Source organism: Xiphophorus hellerii, chromosome 21 (genome assembly GCF_003331165.1).
Source record: "Xiphophorus hellerii strain 12219 chromosome 21, Xiphophorus_hellerii-4.1, whole genome shotgun sequence".
NCBI classification, from domain to species: domain Eukaryota; kingdom Metazoa; phylum Chordata; class Actinopteri; order Cyprinodontiformes; family Poeciliidae; genus Xiphophorus; species Xiphophorus hellerii.
The window spans coordinates 10,205,569-10,230,032 of record NC_045692.1 but is presented as its reverse complement, the minus strand read 5'-3'; the positions used below and the strand labels follow the sequence as shown (position 1 = coordinate 10,230,032).

The following is a 24,464-nucleotide window of genomic DNA, read 5'->3' as shown; positions in this document are numbered from 1 at the left end:
ATCTTATGGATGTTCTTAATTTTTTATTTCATAATAATTTAATAGAGTGTGACATCAGTTGTAATAGTTTAAAAAACAATAATTGGGGGAATATAACTGTACTCTGCTCACCTTTAAGCGAACCCGATCCATCAGTAAGAGAGGTTGGGGAATTGGTTAACGATGGAGTTTTCCCTTGTCCAGTCTGGGGATGCATTACATTATTTGGTGTGGCTGTATCAGGTCCAACAACCTATCAAGTTAATGAAATGGAATCAGTTACTACAACTGTATAAAATATATGTATACAAAATAAACTGCATAAAATTCCATGCATAATCCAAATGTAAAAAAAAAGACGTAATAATGTATTTACTGTAAATTCTTATTTTTAGTAAACATTCTTGAATTGGGACGATGTGATTTCATCATGGACATTGTGTAAACAAAAACACTGAGATCATGGAAAATAAGTCTTTAGGAAAATATCCTAAAATAAATGGAAAATTAGACTAAAAGCTACACTCTAATTACTGTCCTTTATCTACATTTTAAATGCAAAATCAGTTTAATCACATTTACTGACAAGTACATGCATAGAAATTTCATTCATAATAATCAACCTCGCGTACTGTTAGAATCAACTTCTCCACACAGTCAGGAGCCACACTGTGAAGGTGCGTGAGATGCAGCTGCAAGTGAATTTTGTTGCTTAGGACATCCTGACACAGTGGGCAGCGGATTACAGGCTGCATGGAATGTTGGGACATCACATGGAGCTGCATACGGTTGGCATCTTTACTGCTGTAATTGCAATATGGGCACTGTTGAACCTGAAAAACAATAAAGCATGATTATATCCTTTTGAATCTCAACTCAAAACTGATCTAGATTTTCAAAAATATTAGCAAAATTAAATTGAGTTAGTTTTTGTGTTATTTATTCAATTTTGTCTTATCTCATCCATGATTTTCACCTCTGCTTCAAATTCAAAAGCCCACCAGAAACACAGAAAAAAATGTAGATCAACCATATTTCATGTAATTCACTTAGGAATCTAGGGCAAGTCATGCAATTTTATTTGAAGAAAACATGATTGGCCAGAATTTCTACTCAGAAGATTAGAGATGATAAAGGTGTGTACTCTCCTGAGCTATGTCCTGCCCTCATTAGATGGAGTACTCTTAGCATAGCTACGTCTCTATCACCTGTTTTAATAGAATCCATTTCTGAAATGAGTACATCCTCCCTCCTTGCAGGACCCAGAACCAGACGGGCTAATACTTCATAATCTAATTTAAAAACACATATAATTTAAAGAGATGCAAAAAAGGAAAAAGAAGCGGAGAGGGATGCCTAAGGCTAGTGCTGGTATTCCACTTAAGAACACAAAAGCTGGCCTATTGTGCTTGATGTTAAAAAGCTCTGTCAGGAAGGGAATGCAGGGTTGCGTTTAACCCTTTGAATGAAAGCTGGCGCCAGCAGTTGCCAAATGCTTTGCTTAGCATTTTTGCTTCTTACAGCTAAGTATTTTCCCATTAGCTCATCCCACAGTGACAGTGAAGGTTAAATTTCATTAGGCCTTATGAACCTGCCTTATTAGCTATTAGGTTTCTGTACATGCACTGACAAATTCATCCAAGTATTTGCTATTTGAGGTTAGAGTTTAACTTAAAAACAGGTTCATCACCAGCCTGTGCAAACTTTACATTTCAATAATCAACGTAAAAAGGACAATCTTTAAGTTGCTAGGAAACACACCCCAACACTTTGCAGTGTTCTATTGATTTTCGGCACACCTTTACCTGGTCGCTGGCTGACGTCTTCCCCTCTGCAGACTTCGGCCTTTTGGGTGGACTTTCAATTTGACGATCTGCCATTAGGGAATGTTTACCCATAGCATTCAGTCCAGATACCTCTTTGGACATGGCATTAGGTCCTAAAGGCAGAAAAAATAATCAGTTACTAATTTATGTCTGTAAAGTCAAACAGACGTTTGACACACAAATGTCATTTTACATAGCATGTATTGGGTCAAAGGGTACAAAATTCTTCTACACTCAAATGGGCATAAGGTATTTTAGTTGGGGCGTCAATCTCATGTTTTATTCTTTTACCATATTTAGGGAATCACCCACCTCTCTAGGAAAAGAAAACAATACTCAGTTCAAAAGCTAGTCACTGGTGATTACGCTGTCAAATAATAATTAGTAGGTAAAAAGCTTCAGCTGAAGCCATTTCTAACATTCTGAAGTGCAGAGATAACTGGATCTTCATCTGTATAGATGAAACTTCTGCACAGCATGGCACAGAATTAAAACAATGTAATTATTGTGTCATTGGAGCAACATTTGAATGACACGAATTCAGCAGCTGCAATGCATACATGCACTACATACGCCATTGCAGAGTTGTTGTGCTTTTCGACAATTTTGTGCTCTTGCAGTGTGGCTCAGGCACTGCAACAAGATCACATGTGTAGGAATATGATGCTGAAGTGTTATTTACTCAAGACAGCAAATCTTATGCCACTGAAATGCAAGGCAAACATATAAATCTAAGCTGGAACATGGAATCCATCACAATAAAAGAGGAAATCTTGCAATATTACTCTAAATATATAGCATAAGGCTAGCAAATATTTATTTTAGTAAATATGCTGACACTGTGAAATGCTGAAGCTGTCTCGTCTTAGAAATTGATCAAATGATTATTGATTTACAAGTAATATTGTGAATATAAGCACGTATTCCCAATTAATATTCAGTGGGGCATAGGTGATGATTCAAAAAATGATTTGACTCTAAAACAACATTAGCATGGGCGCAAGCACAAATTGTGTAATTCATATTCATATACAGTGACGTGGTGCAGCCCTGAGGACATGTAAAATGGGAAAAAACCCAGTCAGGCTCATTATCACAGCACGACATACATTAAATGTTATGGTAATATTATACACTTCATTAGTTCATATACATTTCCCCGACTGCCTCAACAACTCCTGTGTCTGTACAAGATGCAAAATTTTCAGGGCTCGGTCACGGCTGGTGGTACAGTAGCAGTGTGTGTGTGCATGTAAGTGTGTGTGCGAAAGACGTAAACAGCAGGGCTCAGTGTTGAGAGATCAGCCTCTGGTTGTATTTAGTAAATGCTGCAGCCACTGATAAATCTTTCATTAGCCTCATCCTAAGATACAAGCCGTGCAGGCCCTGCTATACTCTGCCACTGCAATTTACCCAATCTGCTCGACACAAAGACACAGCAACAGCAACTCTCCCTCCCTCATTCCCTCCCTTTTACTTGCTTTCTTCCTCCCCGTCTCCCTAAGCTATCCCCTCCTCCCCCCGGCCCCCGCTTTCGTGTCCCCTCCCTCGTCTGGTCACTCAAGGCAATATGTGAGCCTCACTCTTGCGAATCAACGCTTCACGCTAGATGCACAAATGGAAAAAAGGGGAAATCAAAGCACTGATACATGGAGAGGGGGGGTTGGAAAAAAAAAAAAAAACATTTTGTATTTCATATTATTCTGTGGCTCGTGTTTGTATTGGACGCATATCAATTCCATTGGCCCGTTCATGCATTTTAATTCTGTTGCATTAAGTAGGCGTTCCACTTATTTTATTTGTAATCCCCTATATCTGGAGCCTGAAATATTGGCCTGTCAAGGAAAGTGACAAGAGAGAAAGAGGGAGAGAGGGCTAGAAGGAAAAAAAAAGAAGGAAAGGGGGAGGGTGAGAGGGGGGGGACACAAGGGCACAATGTGAATTTCCAAGAACATCCGAGAATTGCTCTGCAGCTCAGAAGACCGAGGTAATTTCGTCTTCAACTGCTCGTGATGGTCCCTGCATATGTGTGTATACATGCATATATATTTATATGTGTGTGTATATGTACCTCTCGTCAGGACTCTGACACGCCATTGGTCAGATTGGCCCGGGTTAGAAGTGGCAGTCGCATCACCTGACCTTACCAAAGTCTGCATCGCCGCCTTCCACATTTATTATAACCATTTCTAATTTCAACTTTCAATGTTTGGCCCCGTCTTCCAGTCAATTTGCAACTAAATTACATCCAGGAGAAAGGAGATGAGGCGATTGTCGGACGAGAGCCTGCGAACACATTTACAATGTGGCTCGGGAATAGAGGCTAGGACATCACCATTGATTACTGTCATGCTGAATGTAAATGTATGTTTGTGTAATGTCTGCAGTTGTTGTTTTTTTTTTCTTGGATGTGCAACATAAAATTCCATCCTCCGGATTTATGCGTCTTTGACCTAGGACTTTCAGTGGTGAAGAAAACACATTTTTGGGCATTGGAGTGAATTTAAACTGCAGAATAGATCCAAGAATGTAGTTGCCTATAAAATAGTGTCTGTAGCAATCATAGCATTGCTAATTCTTCAGAAAAAAACAAAAAAAACAAAAACATTGTCTTTTGGTTAATGGTACTCTTTGTCTGCAAACCACATTTAATGACTGTTCATCCCCATCTGCGTCTCCTCCTGTCCAATCTTCCGTTTATCCCTTCACCAAATTTAGTGGATTGGCTAAATAAACCCCAAACTCAAATCCCCACCCCAAGCCCCCGCCCCGAACAACTACCCAGCCCTCCCCAACCCCTTTCTTCTAAACCCCACCAGTGACAAATGTCTGCACAGAGCAGCAGGACCTTGCTTGATTAGATAAATCAAAAAGTGATTTATGACACTCAAGCCCCTTTTGCATTGCTGGGGGAAAGAGTGGAACACACAACACCCATCTTTATTTGCAACTGTCAATGGTGTTTAAAGAGCTGCATGTAAACACACATACACACTTGCAAAAATGCATGGTTGACATTGAAATAGAAAGAAGTACAAGTACTTATATATATATATATCAAATACAAAGCAACACCATAATGCTTTTAGTCTGAACCCAACTCGAATTAGATTTTACGCGGTAAACCCTTACATCTTTCCTAATATGTCTTCATATGAATTTCTGCCACAAACTTTCTTGTTATTCTAAAACAATTTTATCTACCAAAGCATAGAAAATGCAACATTGATTCCATGTACCGTATGTCTTTCTCCTTTATGAAAATACCACAAAAAAAAAAACTCACAAACATGGAGTAAAGGGGGCTGGGTGGCATGGATTTAGTATTCAATTTAGCTGTTCTGATCCCTGGCAGACTGGCTAGCGTTACAGAGCAGTAAATCTAGGAGGCAGAGCCGGCCAAAGCGGGCCGGGGAGGGCCGACTAGCATGATTTACTGGCCTACTGCTCTGAGGTTACGCATTAGGCTGACCTCCGGTCACCTGATAACATTACAGCAACACACTCTGAACCTCAAACTCCCACCGAAGCACTCAGCAGGCCCAGGTCTAGCCGGAGGGAAGTACACAGAGATAGACTCGGAAAGGAGCAAAATGGAAAGGGGCAAAAGTGTAGAATGAGAAAGAGAAAGAGAGAGTGCAGGAAATAAAGAGAGAGAGAGAGAGAGACAGGAAATAAAAAAGAAAGGCTATTAAACAGCAGCTGTCTTTTATAGTTTGTGTTTTTTTAATGACTAGCCTCCTTTTTTCTCTCCATCTCCGCATCTAATGAGATATAAATATGTCCAAGGTCTTGTCACATTTGACAAACTGTATGAGACATTCAACAAGCTGTCATTACAAAGAAAACACACATAGGAACTGCTGCAGGCCTGCAATTAAACATGCTAATTTTCTTAATATATTTTAATCTCATCAGAAAAGCAGCACATCGCTGCTCTCAAGTTTGGCAAATTTGCAAGATGTATGCACATACAAATCCCTGATACTATTCAGAATATGACTGAGGAATTATGGAGCATTTTGCCAAAGATTTTGTTTCCCCCCATTTCACCTTCACAATATTAGTACATAACATTTGACTGCAGGAACAATGAGTACTTTCTTTCCTAATCTGAATCCGTTAGAGATGTCTAATTTCTTAGGCTGTCTGACAGGCTCATTTCTATGCTGGAGCCTTTGTTTGGTTGGTTATTTATAAGAAGTGGGCCCCTGAGCTATGGGGGCGACATGTGCCATCTACACACACAGCACAAAGCTATCTGGAAGTAATCCAGATCAAGAGCATTTGCATGAAAATTGTAACAGAAATTATAGATAATGTAAACTGACATTTTATATATATATATATATATATATATATATATATATATATATATATATATATATATATATATATATATATATATATATAAAAGACTGTAAATGAAGCAAAAAAAAAGAAAACAACAGATATTTCAGTCTTTTCCTACCAGTTCTTCTTATTATTGTTTTATATCTTTCTTCTGCTCTGTCTTGGAGATGAAGTGCACACACTGATCACCTGGTCACACCCCCAATTGAAACTAGGCATGGGTTGGTTATATTTATATATAGGAAGGTATTCAAAGGTTTTTTTTTTAGATTTTTTTTGTGATTTTTCATCCTAGCAGCCCTTCCTTTTTCAGTTGCTGTGCACTGCCAGTCAGCTGGTGTACAGAAAGCTACTAAATGTTTCTCCATTTTGGAAAGAAGACAAATATGGCTGTTTGACTATGCAGTGGACTAAGTCTATTAGTGATTCGGTATTCATAGATTTATCCATTTGAGGATTTTTCTGTAGAAAGTGACTCTTATTCTGTGAAATTATTTTCACAATAATAATTTCCAAAAATTTCTTCAAAATATTGTATATTTTCAAGCGTATATTCAAAAGATAAGGAAAACTGTAGATTCTATGGAAGTACCGTAACAGTCTTCACAGTGCTAATTAATAGACATTATGGTGCATTTGGTGTTGAAGTAATAAGAAGTTGAAGTAAATAAGAAAATAAAAGCTGTTTTAGAAGGAGTCTTCACAGATGTCATCTATTCATGGGCGGTTTGTGGTCCCTAACCCACGCAAGTACTGGTCAGTCGCTGTATTTCTGTTGTGAAAGACATGCACGGTTCTAATTTTGGAAAAGGAACTATTGATTACTGTAACACTGGGGCTGCACAATATTAGGAGAAGATGATAGTGCAATATTATTTTGCATTGTGGTTATGTTTCCAATTGGTGTTAAATCCAGAATTTTTCCAATTATGTGTCATTATCTCTTCACTCTCTCTGAGCTTTAGCGTCTTAATTACCAAGCTCTAGGTCAGCTGTGGACAATGAAAGTTCATGCAAGTGGTCAAATATCTAATTACAAAGCAGAGCTTGCATGCATGTCACCAAATATTACATCCAAGCATTCCTTTCTGACTGAGATTTTGGACTCATCGATTTTGTGAAAACAATTACAAGTCAATATACTGTGCAGCTCTAAGTGCTTGTTGTCACGGTTTTCCTTCAAAAAAAAAATCTCAAGGGATTTCCTGGTAAGATAATAGTTAAATAAAAAATAGATAAATAAATAAATAAAACTATTTAAAAATAAAAGCCAGGAGCAGTATGCCAATAAAGCAGCTGGCTACCATAGCAGTCAGCCCAACTAACCAGCTATTGTTTGCTTGTTATCTTGCCAGAGTTCCTTTCTACGGAGCAGAACAAGAAAAAGTATATAATATAATATTGGGCATATACTTTATTTGATTAATAAATTCATTTTTTTTAATGAATAAAAAGGAATAAAACTATAAATAAATGATACAGATGACTGCAATAGTCCTTTTTTTAATTCTAGATTTTGTGTAAGTACAGTCATATCATGGTATTTTTATTTAAGGTTATCATTGCATGAGAATCTTGTACCGACCCTTGACTAATCTAAACATTTTGAGCTGGCCTGAAATTTGAAGGTGATCGAAAAGAATGGGGATTGGGGGGGAATACAAGATTTAATGCTGACACACAATGGCCGTTGTTTTTTCTACGACTCGACTTTCTCAAACCGCTGTTAATCCAAATACAAAATAAAACACTTGCACTATTATATTTGGCTTGGCTGACAAACTAAGATCTGGCCCCCAAGGCATTTCTTGTAAGCAGTTATTCACAAAAAATACAATTGGCACGCATTCCTACTTGTAAAACAGACCTCACTATGCTCAAACAGCATGCAAGGACACGTGCATACAGAACGAATGCACGCCTTTGAACAGGGGGGGGATCTGGACATTGTGTTGCTTTGCATGCTTTGCTGTTTTGCATGTCTTCGGGGCTGTTAAATGACACTCTGGGTGAAATGCAGCAGCAAATGCATGGCTGGTGGTTCCCCACCGGTCGGTCAAACGGGCCTGTCAGAATGATAGAGCTAAAAGATAGATGACTAGCTAAACTAATAGGCCCCAGCCTCACTCAGCTCTCCTTCTGCCTCATTGAGCCTCACATTATGGAGCTAGGTATGGCACGGTAGGAAGAGAAGGTGAGGAGGGAGCTTCAGATGGATAGAGGGTGGGAGCTAGTAGGTTCGTGTGTGTCTGTGAGTCGGGGTTGGGGGGGTAAGACTAGAAAAAATGAGAGACATTTCTAAGGGGAGGAAAAATGAGAACCCTATGCAATGAGAAAAGGAACAAAAAAAAAAGGTGTTCAGAGATCCCATGCAATATTCATCCCCAGCCATGGATTTCCATCTCATACATAAGACCAGATGAATTCTTATTTGAACAAATCAAACCAAACAAAGCCGGGACTATCCTGACCACAACCCTGAACCTTACCCAAAACAACACAAACGCCAAGACTGTGGCCTCTTCCAGCTCACAATGTTTCTATTTCAGCAAATGAACAAAAGATCTTGTGATATTTTTCTGTCAGTGGTATTACTGGTGGTAGGGTCACAGATTGGACAACAATTAAGTTATGGATTGAAAAAGGGGGAAAAATAGGAGAGAAAAAAATGCAAAGGGGGAGATGGTGCTGGGGAAAAAAAAAACTAATTTAAGGGTTGCAGGGATGCAGAGCAATATTAGAAAAACATATACACAACCCCCATCTAATCCTGCGCTTATGAAAAATTAATATGTCATCGGAGAGGGCACAAGAACGAGAAAAGATTAATGCAAGGCGCTTATAAATTACAAGCACGCAAACTGATTTGATTAAAAAATAATCTAGGGCCTGGACACTGCCTGGTAATATCCACAACACTCAACTTTTCCCTCTCTCTTTCTCTTCATTTTTCTCTCTTCTTATGCCCCCCCCCCCCCTCTCCTTTCTCCTCTATCTGTCAGATGGAAGCGATTAAAACAGGTCATGGTGGCTTGTAAGCAGCGATCACAAGTTACGCACACACTCGAATGTTATTTAAGTGAAGGCTATATAGATGAAGAGTGGCTTGTGCCTTGGTTAATGGGTGTTTTTTATGTCAAATAAATTTTTTATTTTGCATCTCGTGTGCAGACTTACGGTCGGGTCTTTTGCTTTCCGTCAAATCTCGGTCAGTCAGGTTGAGTCCAGGCCGGGAGGAGGATCGAAGAGGTCTCTCACTTTCCTCTGCAGCCTCTTCTGAAAACACAGACAGAATTCATTACCCATCATTCTCTCTTAAAAAAGTGATGGAAAATGTGCAGCTACATAATAGCAAGTTTTTTTGTTGTTTTTTTGTTGCAAATATTGCTTCTTGTTCATCTACAGCTAATTTCAAATAACCAGTTTTTTTTTTTTTTTACAGTGTAAAGCTCAAATTTGCTCTACAATGGACGGTATACCATATTATCGAATAAATAAGAAGAGAGTCTTTACTGACTAAAGCCCTGCAAAGCCACTTCTAGTAAGTAAAACACAATCTATTCATGGCCTGGAAGCAGGGAAGGTGCCCCACATTTACAAATGTCCTCAAGGAAAACAATTTCAAATTCATTTTATTGTAATGAATGTTTCAAAAATAATTCAATCCCAACACAGCTGTGTTCTTTTGTTGATATAAAGTACTTTTTTTCTTTTTACTTTTTTGGGGGGGGAGGGAAGAGACATCAAATATGTCAACTTTTACAATAGTTTACATTGAAAAGATTTTATTGGACAAGTTGAATTCATACAGGTTTTAAAACCAACTATTTAAAAAAAATGCAGTACTTGGTCACAGCAACTAAACATATATTATAAAATTACTATTTTGACTCAATACAATTTTCTAGGGTAAATCGTTCACTTATGCCTTGGTACTTGGTACTGATTTGTCCAGCTTACATTATTTGTATGCATCTTAAGAAAGAGAAAACATAAAAAAGGTGAAAAAGAGAAAAAAAATCTAGATTAATTATATTGTATTACCAGTATGCTAACAAAAACATTCTTTATATAGTTGTTCCAATCTAACAGACCTTAGACATAAAAAATTACAAGTGGAGCATAGTCCTACCAATTTTAACACATTTAGTACGTATATTTTTCCTTAGGATAACATATCTAACTATAACTAAGTTTTTTTTTGTTTCTGTGACAATATTTTAGAAGAAAGATATGCTATATTTCATTTCCTGTTTTACTTTTGGTTGTTAAGAAGTCATGAAATGATAGACACACATTGATGTGAATCGAATTACATAGAAAAGTAGATGATAGCAACATTTTAAATTGAGAATTATTTTAATTTCAGCTTATTTTATTTTTTTTGTCACATAAAAAAATATTAAAATGCGAGGTTTAGGATAAGAATACAGTAAAATAGAAATAAAAAAATTGCATGCTCATATTGTAAAAGTCATCTTCTGAGCTATTATACATGGAAAATAACTCAGAACATTCATATTCTTATATACAATATACATATAGATTTTATTTTCTTTTTTTGCATACTCATAGAGACATCCACACACACAAACACACGCATGCAGCTCTGTACTATTAGCAGATTAGCCTGCCCATCTCTGCGAGTTCAGCCCCTTGTTTGATAATTCTGTGTATCTGCAGTGTTCTGCCAGTGGATTAAAGTGCGCACATGTGTGTTTGTGTATGCGTATGAGTGTGTATGTGTGTATACGTGTCGCCAGCACAAGCTAACACTAATCCTAGCCGAGCCCCAGCGCTCCCTTTCATCCAGCCATCATTTGTCTCCGGCTGGGCTGATGTCACTTTGTAATGAATTTTGAGCAGTCTGAGAGAGGCCAGATAACCAGACACACACTCAAACATACACACACAATATATATATATATATATACAGTATATATAAAGTATATATATATATATTCACACAGTGAACTCTTCCATCTCAGGAGTAGAACACACCAGTCCAAAATCAAAGTGAAACCCTTGCAAACCGACATCAAATCTTACACACATACACTATTGTGTTAACCCAAACATATATACACCCCCCCTCCCCCCCCCCACACACACACACACACACCCACACACACCCCCACACACAAAAACCGTTAAAAATTTCATGTCTTTTAAATGGGGTGAGGTAGAGAGAGAGAGGCAGAGAGAGAGGGGGGTCTCCCTCACCACAAACCTCTCACTCTGCCAGAGTATTAAACTGTTATGTGTGTGTGTGCACGAGTGTGTTTCAAAAAAAAAAAAAAGAAGCTGTGCTCATCAATCCTGCGGAGCCTTAATAACCATATTTTATGAATCGCAAACACACACACTGCACTTACACAGAGTAATATGCACAAAAGTCAGGCAATGGGTGCACTGAGGTCAGCTTGCATTTGCATACAATCACTTTTGGCCATTGTATGATGGCAATACGGGGTCTCCAAACCCCGCCTAAGAAACATGATATGATTAACCCTTTCACATAACACATGGTGCAAACACACAAACGGAGACTAAGCACTGGCGCCATTGCTTTAAGCAGCAACACATTAAGAGGACATTATATACAGCATGAAATTTTCATGGCAGATGCTGGCATGTGATTGTTGGGGAAATTTGCTGCAGTGTTTGTGTGTGTTGCAGTCATTGTTATCTTTCTGCATTAGTCCATGTGTGTGCTGTGCATGTTTATCACATGTGTACACACACAGTCTGTGTGTGAATACGCGCGTGTACGTGTGTGTTTGGGACAGCACTCTGCTCCTGATGTTTTATTAATACATTGGTGACAACGGAGATGAAATATCTCCTGTCAGCTGGGAGAGCCTGGGCTGCAGAAATTGCAATTTTCACTGCTGGTGCTGCTGCAGCGTCCATCTTGTATTTTAATTCACCTCACCTTCACATATAAAGGAGGAGAGGAAGAATACTCGGCAAATTGGCGTGTGCATGTGTGTGTTAAGTGGGTGGAACTGTTGTATGTGCATACTGCTTGAATGTCCTTTGTGACTGTTTTATCTTTTCTGCATACTTGACTTGCCAAGAGTGGACATATTGAGCATCATGTTTTATACAATTTTGGAAGAGAAAATAAGGTAAATACAACCAGAAAAAAAGGTGAAACTGAACTTCATTTGCTATTACATGCTGAAATAGCAGCATATAATGTAAATATACATATGCTTTGTTAATTAAGAATCAGTTCAAAGTTTTACGTTAATTCTTGATATTGTTCCGAAAAATCTTTAAGATCTGAATAAAAACAGTAAATATTCATAAACTATAATTTTCTGTTAAATCTCAACATTAAACCCGATTTGATGTTGTAAAAAATAAACTGTATTCAACATCACATTTAAAAGAAAGAAGTAGCATTTCTAAATGGTTCTATGAAGTTGGCTATTCTTTTTTTTCTACAAGAAGACAAAGGAAGTAACCAACACAGAGGTCAAAAGGAAGTCTGTCTGAGATGATAATACTACTAAAACACCTTTTCAACCAACCTCTAGGGGGCAGTATACCTGTAGCTAGAAAAGAGGAATAGAATCATAAAAATGAACAAAAAGGGATGAAGAAGGAACAGGAGTGGTGAGGAAAACCGTACAAAAGAAAAAAAGACAGGGCGATCATCTGGGGCCAATCAACCCTTTTTTTTCTTTTTTTTTTGCTTCTTTCTCCTCATACTCGGTGATATCTGCGGTGTGTCTGTGTGGATCCAGGGAATGTGCTTCCACACTGAGGACATTCCCAGACAAGCTCTCTCCATACATCAGCCCAACGTCTGCCCTCCGACTGACCCTGACAGTTACGTACCGCATTTGTGCGTACGCCCGTGTGTGCTTGTCCCTGCCCGTGTGTGCGTGGGTTTGTTAGTATGTGTGCGAAATTGATCAAGCGAGAGAGAGAGAGAACGCAAGGGAAAAAGAGACACTGACTGCAAGTGTTTGAATGCGAGATGTCATGTGCAGACGTGTGCGTGCGTGTGTGTGTCTGTGTTTGAAGGAGACGGGGGGACTCTTAACCATCAACTTAATCGCTACCAGAGGACAGAGCAAAACTTTCGCAGTCACCTTCCTCTGCGCACAAGCACACAGACACATACAGAGCGAAAGAGAGAACAGTCCAGGCTGTGGATGTGGAGGGGGTGTGATTTTGGCAGCCTGGTGGGACTATCTTTGATGTGGGTCAGTCGGAACATTAAAGCCGGCCGGTGGGCTTGAGTTAACCACAGACCCTGGGTTTGATTACCCTGCAACTGACACAAGCCTATATTTAACTATTAAAGAGGAAGAATAACTAAGTGACTCTTGATCATAGTTAAAGTTGAAACAGTCTGGTCTAAAATCTAACCATTAATTGGAGGTCAGTGTGGAAACGTTGGAAGGGTGCTTGACATGGAATCTAAACCATATCCTTTTACGTTTTCGTAAGAAGAAGACCCTTACTCTAACTTTAAAGACAATGAAGAGGTTCACACAGATAGGTCTCGGAGAATGCGCTGAACAATATATTAAATGAGATGTTTGGAAAGTGAAAAATGGAGCGATAGACATATGGGAGATGAAAGCAATGAAGAATGTATTGAAAGTGTCAGCACTCTCTCCGTGCATGTGTGCGTATGTGCGAGCGAGCGTGCCCTCTAGCTATATAATGACCTGCTCTGAGACCACTCGCTCCCCCTCCCGTCTGCCCCTAAGGGCCCATAACCGCCATGCTGGGTCATTATGTGCCCGGTGGAGGACTCAGTCATACAAGCACTCAAACTGCAGAGTGATGCCACGCCAGGAAGCTGGACATTTGGACGCTCCAAAATGGCTGATTTTCTTAGCTCAGCCACCTCTGATTTGCTTCCTCAGGGCTAGGATGGGGCTCATTAAAAGGATAAAGGAGGGGGAAATAATTCTCTCCCCACGTTTTGTTTATTTTAAACCAGAGACTCCATAAAAATGGAGCATCAACTGAAGCTGTAATTGGAGAAAATCAGCAATAAATACACAGGATTCTACTGTATAGTGCAGACCACTGTCTTATTTATTTATTTATATTTTATTCGTGTACACATTTTAATAAAAACTAGATGCACTGTGTCCAGTGTATCAGTGGTAGTAATACAGCCTTAATGTTTTGGGCTGCACCCCTGACTGCCATGTCTCCTTGAGTTAGGTCTGATGTTGATGCTGATTCCTTTCTACAACTCTGGTCATGTCCCCTGTGAGACTATTTGTGCATATGTGTGCGTGAGAGAGCAGGAAGGGGCCCTGTGATGTCACATTCCTGCGCCGCGCGCGTGGCTCTAGTTTGGCCTCTAGGTTTTAAGGGGAAAGCTTTGAAACATTACACCATCCCACACAGTCACAGGCCTTCATACATACACACACACACACACGCACACAGTCAAGGGCCAGTGGTAATACTGCCAGAGTAATAACCTTACAGACTTACTGATCTCCCTCCCTCTTGTTCTCTCACCCTCAAATCTTTATTTACCCTACTCTCCCTCTGTATCCCCCTCCTCCCTTTCCCCTTATTCCCCTTGTACCTTTCCCCCGAATTTCAGCGCATTTAACAAGCATTTAGATCTTAACCAGATGTTGTTAATGTAGCATGTCTAAAATACTAAACATCAACCTAGCGGAGAGGGTCTACAGCTCCTGCACAGGGCCTGGGAAAAACTCACTCACTCGCCGCACACGCTTTTCACACACACCTAACCAATGAAGCCCCCATGCATACGGCACACATTTGCTCCCATGCAGTATTTCATGCACAAGCGTCCGCAGCTCACATGCTAACATGTAAACACGGCAGAGCGAGCAAGCGCACGTTTCCACCCACGCGCAGCCATTTGTTGGGTGAAAAACACACGAAAACTTAGTACACCAGCGACAAAGAAAAGAAAGAAAAAAAAGAAACTGAAAATGTTTCAGGGAGACTGTGAAAGCAAGACAATAGGATTGTCACATTTAATTCGCTCCTGGTGTGAATGTCAATAAGTTGAACCAAAAGAATTGGCAGGGAAAAAAAAAAAGAAAAGATTTTTGTGTTCAAAATGTGCTTGTATCAGCAGCTCCAAATTTGCTTTGTTGTTGTCAATTACAACTTCCTGGGACACCTCTTGTGTTTTCATTTTCCTCATATTGCCCGCTCTGCTGTCTTGCAGGCAACTAACAAAACACCTATTACTCCTAAAAAAAGGAGAAAAAAGGAAATCATATGAATAAACATAGCCAGGATTAAAGCCTTGCGTGTCTTGCTTGCTGTGCAGAAAGAAACTGTTGTTTTGCGTAAAGAGGGATTTCATTTTCAGAGCTGTGGGCACTGTGAGTGTGTGTGTGTGTGCGTCGGCGTGGTAATGTTAATGATTCCTTAATGGCAAATACAAAAGGTTTTTACAGAACAAAAATATGGCTTCAAAAGGCACAGTGATGCACCAACACCTGGCTTTATACAATAGAGAAGCAGGGCTACTGGACACCACACACACACACACACACGCGCGCACCCCCCCACGCACGCAAGCAAACACACACCTGCATCTTACACAAGAGCCATATTGGCATTTCGGCTGTTTGAAGCACCTAAGGCTGAGGAGGTGAATTGAAGAGGCGGCATGGCAAGCTTACCGAGGGATTTAAGAATAATTTTAAAAGAAGATTCCTCTCCTCTGTTTCATCTCTTCCCATCTCTCTCTCTTTTTTTCATAATTCCTCTGTCCAATATTTATCCAGCCCCTGATTATAAACATCTGGCTGATGGGGCAGCCTGCACAGCAGCAGCAGCTGAAGAACGCACGCATGTACACCCACACACACAGATGCACTCACGCTCAGTGAGAGTCACACATGCAGTGGAAATATCACACAAAGTCGGCAACGTGACCCTGTCACGTCCAGACCGGGGAATGGAAGGAGGGGGAAACAGGAGGAAAGGGAGTCGGACCAGACAGCGACGGAGAGAGAAAGAGAGAGAGAGAGAGAGAACTAGGAGCTGAGGGTTAATGGCCTCCCCATCTCTGTGATAAGAATTCATTCTGTTCTATTACCAGCACTTATCTACAGAGGTTCCTGTCTTTCTGTTCCCTTGGTCTCAAACTACGCGCCCATACACACAAACACACACCCACGCACGCAACAAGGGTCCGAGATCGATAGATGAACCTAATGAAGAAAGCAGCTGTTTCTCGGCATACCTGCTCAACTCTATCAGCGCAACGAGATCTGCCTGTTTTACTCATCCATCTGTCCATCCATTTATCTATCCACCTATCTTCCTATCTGTCTATCTATTTTTCTATCTTTTCACACAGCTATCCATCCGTATGCCCGGTCCATCTGTTTCTCCGTGTCTCCATTTATCCTTCTATCTCTCCATCAATCACTACACCGGTAAACAAAGATGCGGCCTGGATAGATATAGTTTCGAATTGACCAGACTGGTCCTTGTCATGCATTCAAGGTTTATTTATTTTCCGGGAACTAATACAAGCCCTGAAAACGGGGAATCTAATAAAATGGCTGCCATGGTTTGAAAGAATGGGTTTTTGTGTTTGTGTGTCTGCATCTTTGTATGTGTGTTTCTGCTTAAAATAGGCCTGTGACGGGCAGTGGCCAAATGGATAATGCTTAAACAGATCTTTATCCCGTTGGGCTACTGTCCTGTTTTTTGACAGCATCAAACCATCTGCTTTCAGAGCCATCACAAACAAAGCTGTAATCCTGGTTGGGAAGCAAAGGAAAGCAATCATCACAAAAGAACTTATGAAAAAACTCATTAAAATTGTTTTAATAATCATAAGTGGCCAAAATCAGAACTGACAACTCTGACCTCAAAGAAAACTGGAAATGAGCCTCGGTCTGGAAAAGGCTGATTGGTGCATCTCTACATGTAGTCTTAATTTTATTATTTCTGTATGTTCATTTTGAAAAAGTAACACATTCTTTTATGTTATTAAAGTTAATGTTATTCTTTTAAACATGGCAAACTGTTTTTACCTCTTTATTTCATATGTGAAGACTTTTTATACAAGCATGTTTAAAGGGAAACTATTAACATGCTTGTCCTCTGTACCTACCTACGCTGTACCCATCTACATAGAAATAAAAATTATTGTATTTTTATGTAGGTAGGTACAGAGGAAGAGGAAAAATAACAAAATAAAGTCCTATACGGAAAGAAAACAAATACATAAAAATTCATCTAATTAAAATAAAAATCCAAAAGGAAAAAAAAATCCACATGGAACTTGTAATGCATGGCCACACATATTAACAACACACACACACACACACACCTACACGCTGACAAATACACACCACAGGGCCGGAGATGATACTGAGCTGCCCTGGAGATGGCATTTGCAGACTGTTACAAATAAGGAGTGTTGGCTTTCCTCTGACTTTCTCAAAAACATGCAAAAAATGTCCATTTCATTACTGGCTAAACAATGTCATATGGGCCCCCACTGGCCCTAATAGAAGCAGACAAAGACAGAGCAGCACACATATGCTTCGAATAAATCAGATTACTGAGGGAGAGTGGGGGAGTGAAAGAGTGAGAGAAAGAGGAAAAGAAAGAGAGACACCGCTAGACACTTAGAGGATTGACAATATTCCCCTTTTTTTGCTACACCCCCACCCCCATTCTCTCCCTCTTTTCCTTTCCTTCACTTTCTTAAATCTCTCCTCTCCCACCCCCTCCTCGGTGGGATCTGTTTTAGATTTGAGCCAGTGCAAGAGCCATATCTCTACCTTATCTCTGCTAGCCGTCAAAAAACAGAAAGCTCCATGTTTCCATGCATTAGACCTCCGGCCCCCTGACATGCCACTTGAAAATCTTTCTGCCGCTTGCAATGGCTGTGCAGGATAATAAAAAGAGGGTGAAAAAACAGCTAATTTATCATTCAATCAAATGAAACACAGGTTATTAGGCTGGGCTGATATTCTTGCATGGAGGCTGCTCTGACACACTGCTATGTCACAGAAAATGTCAGTTCTGCAACATTTGGGTTGCAGAACTGACATTTGTAACGTAAAAAACTCCTCAAGTGAGACCACGATTACAGAGCTGCAAAGTGTTATTAGTTTTATGAGAAAGGATATTAGAATCTGAGAGGTTGTAACATTTCTCATAGATCCAATTGTGTGTTTTTGGGGGTTTTTTTGTTTTGTTTTTTTTATAGCTCCAGCAATGCAAAAGCTCCTCTCGATTGACTGTTAAGGAAAGTATTGATTCCTCTTGAAGATGTAACCACAAAAAAAAAAAAAAAAAAAAAGCATGGGCAGGGTGTGGAATATGTTAACAATTTGAGGAAAAAGGAAAAATCAATATTTAAATGACCCCACATATTGATTAATAATTAAGTCCTAATTGCAGCTCCGCTTGGACTTTCAAGCTGCCCTGTGACAATAGCTCGGAAAGAAGATAGGGAAACATTATTGATACACTTTAACAGTGGTGGTCGCCCAGACATTGATCCAACCACTTTGCGGTGTCTCTGGCATGCACGCCCGATCTAAGTACACGCGCTGTTTCAGAGGAGACGCGTGAACCCCGCACCTGCACGGACAAACAAAATGAACACACCTAAGTGGACTTACGGAGCATAATTAACCTTCATCCGGGAAAAGTCAGAGCTGTCGTATCTGCAGGCTTGACTGCCCATATGTTTGTGTGTGCATGCGTGTGTGTCTATTATAATTACTCCATTAGCTGTGGAATAGATTGACTTTAGATGGGGTTGTTTGTGGTATTATTTTGGACAAAATAAGAGAATGCAAGGAATGAGCGAGTGGCTTTGTGTTAAATCCATGAAAGCCTATGCTCATTTTTATTTTATATTCATCTCCTTCAGCCATGTGATAGCAGGTCTTCATGTTCAAATCTATGTCTGTGTGTGTCCCCGTGGGCCTAATCAGGTATCAGGTACCTTTTGTTTTGGGAGCCCATTGATGGATGAAATCTTTATCTGTGCTATTGATCAGGAGGGTGCAGGTCCTAAACTGTCTGTCGAGCTGCCTGCCTACTCCGGCTCTAACAAGATTGCCAGGGCCGAGTATATCAGTTAACATTTAATCAATGGCAGCTTAAGACACTGGGGCTAAGGGAAAGAAGCCCACCGCTTCGGCCCCCTGCCCCAAACCATTACTCGGGATTGAAGCGGAGCAATATGTGGGTGCAAGTGGGAGCTCCAGATGATTACAGGGGATTGGGTCTGCTTGATCACATGTCTTCAGGGGGACTGAGGTGTGTATCCGTGTGTGTTTGTACCTCTGTGTTTACAGACACAAAAGTGCTCACTTGTCAATATGTTAATTCGTCCAAAGGAAGAAATAAATAAATAAATAAATAAAAATCCAGCTGGAGAGTCTCAGAAAATTATTGGGGAACTGAATCAAGTGACAGACATATGAAAAAAATGCTTTTCAGTTCATTCAGTTCAAGTTTAAACAGTTTTCTGTAACAAAAAAAGAAAAGAAATAAAATAAAATAAAAAAGGGAGCAAGAGAGAAATAAAGAGAGAGAAAGAGAGAGAGAAAACATTAAAACATACACCACAGAGGAAAGATGTGACATATCAGGCATTGCATGATTTTTCTTTTCTGCCTTGCTTGCAAAAAGCCCCCTGATGGTAAAATGCAAAAGAGGAGACTCAGCAAAAAAGAAATATGATCAGTTAGGCTTTTTTCTTTGCTTTTTATTTTTACCATCAGCTCATCTCATAGTAAATGAAACCACATCAGATCTAAGAAACAGATCCTTTCTCTCCCATTTTTTTTCTCCCCCCTCCATTTTAATATTAATGCTCACAGCGGACATCATCGAATCTTATTTTGTGAGAATTAAGCTTCTCCTTACAGCTTTTTTCCCCGTGTCTCTCAATGTGACTGAGTGTAGCGGCGCGCACAGTTAGCTTGGGGGAGTGGGGGATTCTCTGACGGGGGAAGCCCCTCTTACGTCCCTGTCTTTCGTCCAAAGCCTGAGAGATTCCCACCACCTAAAAATCAATGTGTGTGAGAGCATATGTGCGCCTGTGTATGTGTGTCAAGGTTTTGTAAGACAAATCTCTCCAGCGTGCGCCGCTTTAGTGCTATTGAACCGGGCTTCGATCACTCGGCCACTGTGAATAATGCAAGGCAGGCTGCTGCTCACTTACAGCGCAGGATGCTCGGCCTGTGTGTTGTTGTGTGTGCACGCACGTGTGACAGGATGGTCCTTTTCCCCTTTCGCAAATGCAACAGGGCAGCTCTTCGACGTTCCTCCACTTGGCCCTCTTAATCTCGTGTCAGATACAGGAACTCCCACATTGATACTGTGTGAGTGTGCGAGCGCAGAAGCCGGAGGCTTCTACAGTAGACAGGAAGAGCTTAACTCAGTCGGACAGCTCGGGCCCGCACTTTGACACGCCCTGACTCATTACGTACAGTCGGCACATGGCAGAATATTGCGATTGAGAAAAAAAAAAAAAAAGACAATTAGATATGAAGTCAGGGGAGCGTCGCTTACACACAGGGGGAAAAAAAAAAAAGAAAAGACCGCCCCCACCCCTTCCGAACGCGCATCGCAGGAAATCAGGTTGAGCATGCTCATCTTCATATCCCCAGGTATGTGAAGCAGAGATATTAATAACCTGGATGTTATAGAGTAATTAAAATGATTCCAAGTGATGAGAGTGCTTTGTGGGTGCATTTTATTTCTGTTTTTCCTTAATTAAGCTGAAAGATGTGATGTGACACAAACCGTACAGGGGTTTTAATGGTGTCCTATACTTGATGTGGCTGGAGGGGACGACGGTTGATGGGGCTACAGGGACAGACAGCATGACACACACACAAACACACGCACACAAAAATGACAAACAGATCTAACTGTTCATTGCCCCTGCCTAAGAGGAGCATCTCCTTTTTCGACATAATTATCTGTGTCATCACTTATGAGGCAATTAAACAAACATCAGTTCCTATTTCCTCCCCCTCTGTCTCTCCTCTCCTGTTCGGTGGCTCTCTTCTCTCTTACCATCTGCTCCGATCTCTGCTCCTCCAGACTACGTCTCCTCTCCACTCTTCTACTCTCCTCTCCTGTGTGACTTCAGACAAGGTTTCAATTTCAGTATGCTGATTGTCTCATTGCCAACTCCATGCATGTCTAACACTTACTGGTACTCCAGGGACTGGCTATGCACACCACAGAATGCCTATTTCATTCCACAGGTTTATATTTGTGTGCATGCGCAAGGGGTGATGAGGGTGTAAAATGCCTATTACACCGAGAGTCTGGTCTCTCTTACACCGAAGAGAATTCTCTAGTGCCTAAAGAGCAGAAAATTGCAATGCTCCTCTTCCTCACTCCCCATTAACCTGCTTCTGAAACAAAGGGCCGGGCCGAGCCGTGTGTGTGTGTGTGGTGCGTGGAACGTTTGCACCATCCAAAGCATCTAGCAGGCCTAGCCAGGGAGATATACCATCATCCAAAGGCCACAGTCCTTTTTAAGAGCATTCATGCCTCTTGAATGTTTTCTTTCTTTTTTTTTTTTTTTAGATATTTTCACAAGTAGTAAACACAAACATTAAGATATTTTAATGGGATTTTATTTTACAGATCAGCACAAAATAACAGCTGAAAGTCTTCTGGGGTAAGTTGCAAAAAATTTGTGAACTTCTCGAGACTGAAGTATTTGTCCATTCTTCTGTAAGCTGAAGCTCTATCAGATTAGGTAAAGAGGCCCTCTGAACCCTCGCTATATGTTATCAGTAGGATTTTGTTGTGAGCTTTGACAGGACAATTTTAATACACATTGTTTGCCCTTTTATGTAGCTTCATCCAGGAACCCATCTGACCAACTTCCTCGTCTCTGCTAATCAGAAGAGTCCCTGCAGCATGACGTTGCCATCACCATGTTCCTCTTTGGGGATGGTGTGTTCAGGGAGACATGGGGCAGATTTACTTTTTGGCCACATATTTCTCCCATAAAGGGAGAAGAAACCAAACACTTTAATTTTTTGGTGTCTTCTGACCAGAGCATCTCCTTCCATATGATTTTCTTGCAAGGCTGCAACACGTTAAAATGTCCAATGTGTGCGGCGACTTTCGCCAGACACTGCACTTCTTTCATGATGTGTTTTTATGTAACAACTCCTCATTAGCATATCTCATTCTGTCAGTGCAGTCACCTAAATTTGGCAAAATCTATATTTTTATGACCTACAATGCACTTGTCCTTCATTCCTTCCAACCTGAGCAAAAGCAAAGGGAGACAGCGCCTTGGGAAGAGCTTCAAGATGACTAAAGCAGCAGGCATATTTGTCTAATTTGCACAAAGACATCCACATCAAAGCACAAATCAAGCTCCATGCTCACTCAATAGATTTTTATCAGTCTATCTATTTCTTGTTCTTTTTTTCCCAGCATCCTTTTTTTAACCCTCTGTCACGTTCCTCTTTCTCCCTCTCTATTTTCAGAGCGTTATTAGGACATGATAAAAGCAAAAGGGATGTCATGACACAGGACCCCCTGTTAGCATTAGGAGGTGGGAGAAAAAAAAAAGCGAACGAGAGAACTTCAGGGGGGGAGAGAAAAGATGAAAGAGATTTGTCTGGAAATGATTGCTCACAAGGCATTGATTCTCTGCTTTAATCTCGCACAGTGTGCTCAAATTTCCTATTAGGGAGATGAAGAAAAGAAGTGAGGGAGATGGGTCTTGCTCAGATAGGTAGGGAGGTGAAACTTGACATACCTCTGTTTTTTTCTCCTTTTTTCCCCTTTTTGGACAGACAAAACATACATTTTTCTTATTCTACGTAGAAAGAGAAGCAGGATTCTGAATGTTTCTTTTTCCTCCCCCATACTATGCCTTGCTATTAGACCATTAGCCTGATGTAAGCAAACAATAGAGAGGCACAGCTATTGCTAGTGAAACTCTGAAGGGTCATACACACACACCCCACGCACGCGTGCACACACAAGAACACACAACAAGCCTCTGACAGCTGCTGTTACTGCAAAGCTTCCTTTGGTTAGCGACGATTAGCCCTAGCCTATTGGTAATCAATAGCTGCTATCAATTCCATACTGTTATTGATGGATGAGGTAAAGGATTGAAAAAGAAGAGTGAGGAAAAATAGCGGCGAAAGGGGACATTTTTTACCTTTTCAGACTGGTCTGATGAAACTGCTTTTTTTAGCTGTTTTTTCTTTCTTTCTTTCTTTGCCGCATATAGACTTCTTTCAATGTTCATCTGTGAATTGTATCATTGCCGTCAGAGATTAGTGGCTGCTTGGACCCTGCGAGTGCATTGCCTGGTTACCGTGACTCCAGCTCCACACAACCCTCCTCCCATCACTGGATTGTTTGTCTTAATGCTGTGTGACATGGCCCATTGTTTTGTCCATCTGTGGTTAAGAGTCAATGGACAGAGGGTGCATGAGGGGATCAGGGACGGAAGAGAATGGAGGTGAGAGAGAAGAAAAAAAAGAGGGGGCAAAGAGGTGGTGTGCAGTCAAAAAAGGAAAGAAGGATGGAAACAACAGCTAAAAGGTAAAAAAAAAAAAAAAATGGAAAGCGAAAGGTCAAAAAGAACCTGCGGATAAGGATAAAGGTGCAATGACCCTGTGATTTTAATGTGGTTCTTTACATAGACCGCTTCCTGCTCCAGGAGCCTTCGGTGGCTTTCAGTTCCATATGGAGCGGGGCCTTGAGCTCTTTGTGATATCGCCAATATAAAAGACATCATGGCCCCGTGACGCCAGTCCCCTCTTCAAAGGGTTAAGTCATATTTAGTATGCGTCCTCAGAGTTCCATGGCTTTGTATTGTAAATAAGGCTAATGTGGCATTGGTCAGGTATGCTAATTCAGATAATCAGTGCAATTTCTGCAAATTATAACTGTCAGTGTGGTGGGCACAGAACCTTGGCGGAAAACATGAGGGAACAATTTAGCTCGGGTAATACCCCTTCACCAAAGAGCTGCTCAGCTCCAAAAGAAAAACAATCGGCCTGAGCCCGTACCGCCCCGACACACCATTTCAAAAATAGTTTATGGTGAATGAAGCTCTTTTTTTTTTTTCCCCTGAAGCACAAGTCAGGCCTCTGCCCTTTTTCTTCTATGTGCACACACAGACCACAAAGTAATTATAATTTGCTTGGATGGAATTATTCAAAAAGTGACCACATCTTTTACTCCCACTGCAAGAGAATATGGTTTTGGGAAATATGGGCTAAATTGCTACTTGACGAAAATATAATAATATACATATATGAATGTGTCTCATTTTGATTT

The 24,464-nt window shown here is 40.5% G+C and overlaps 1 protein-coding gene across 4 annotated transcripts in view; it reads right to left on the bottom strand.

Annotated features, from left to right (window-relative positions):
• zfhx4 (zinc finger homeobox 4) overlaps positions 1–24,464 on the bottom strand; it is a 98,121-nt gene that overhangs the window by 10,252 nt on the left and 63,405 nt on the right. For 3 of the 4 annotated variants that reach the window (XM_032550749.1, XM_032550748.1, XM_032550747.1), the window contains exons 7-10: positions 9,336–9,434; positions 1,785–1,918; positions 612–812; positions 112–232 (exon numbers count right to left, since the gene is read on the bottom strand). In XM_032550749.1, coding sequence (XP_032406640.1) covers positions 112–232; positions 612–812; positions 1,785–1,918; positions 9,336–9,434 — 555 coding nt within the window. The remainder of the gene's footprint in view (positions 1–111; positions 233–611; positions 813–1,784; positions 1,919–9,335; positions 9,435–24,464) is intronic. The other variant, XM_032550750.1, reaches the window with a different exon arrangement.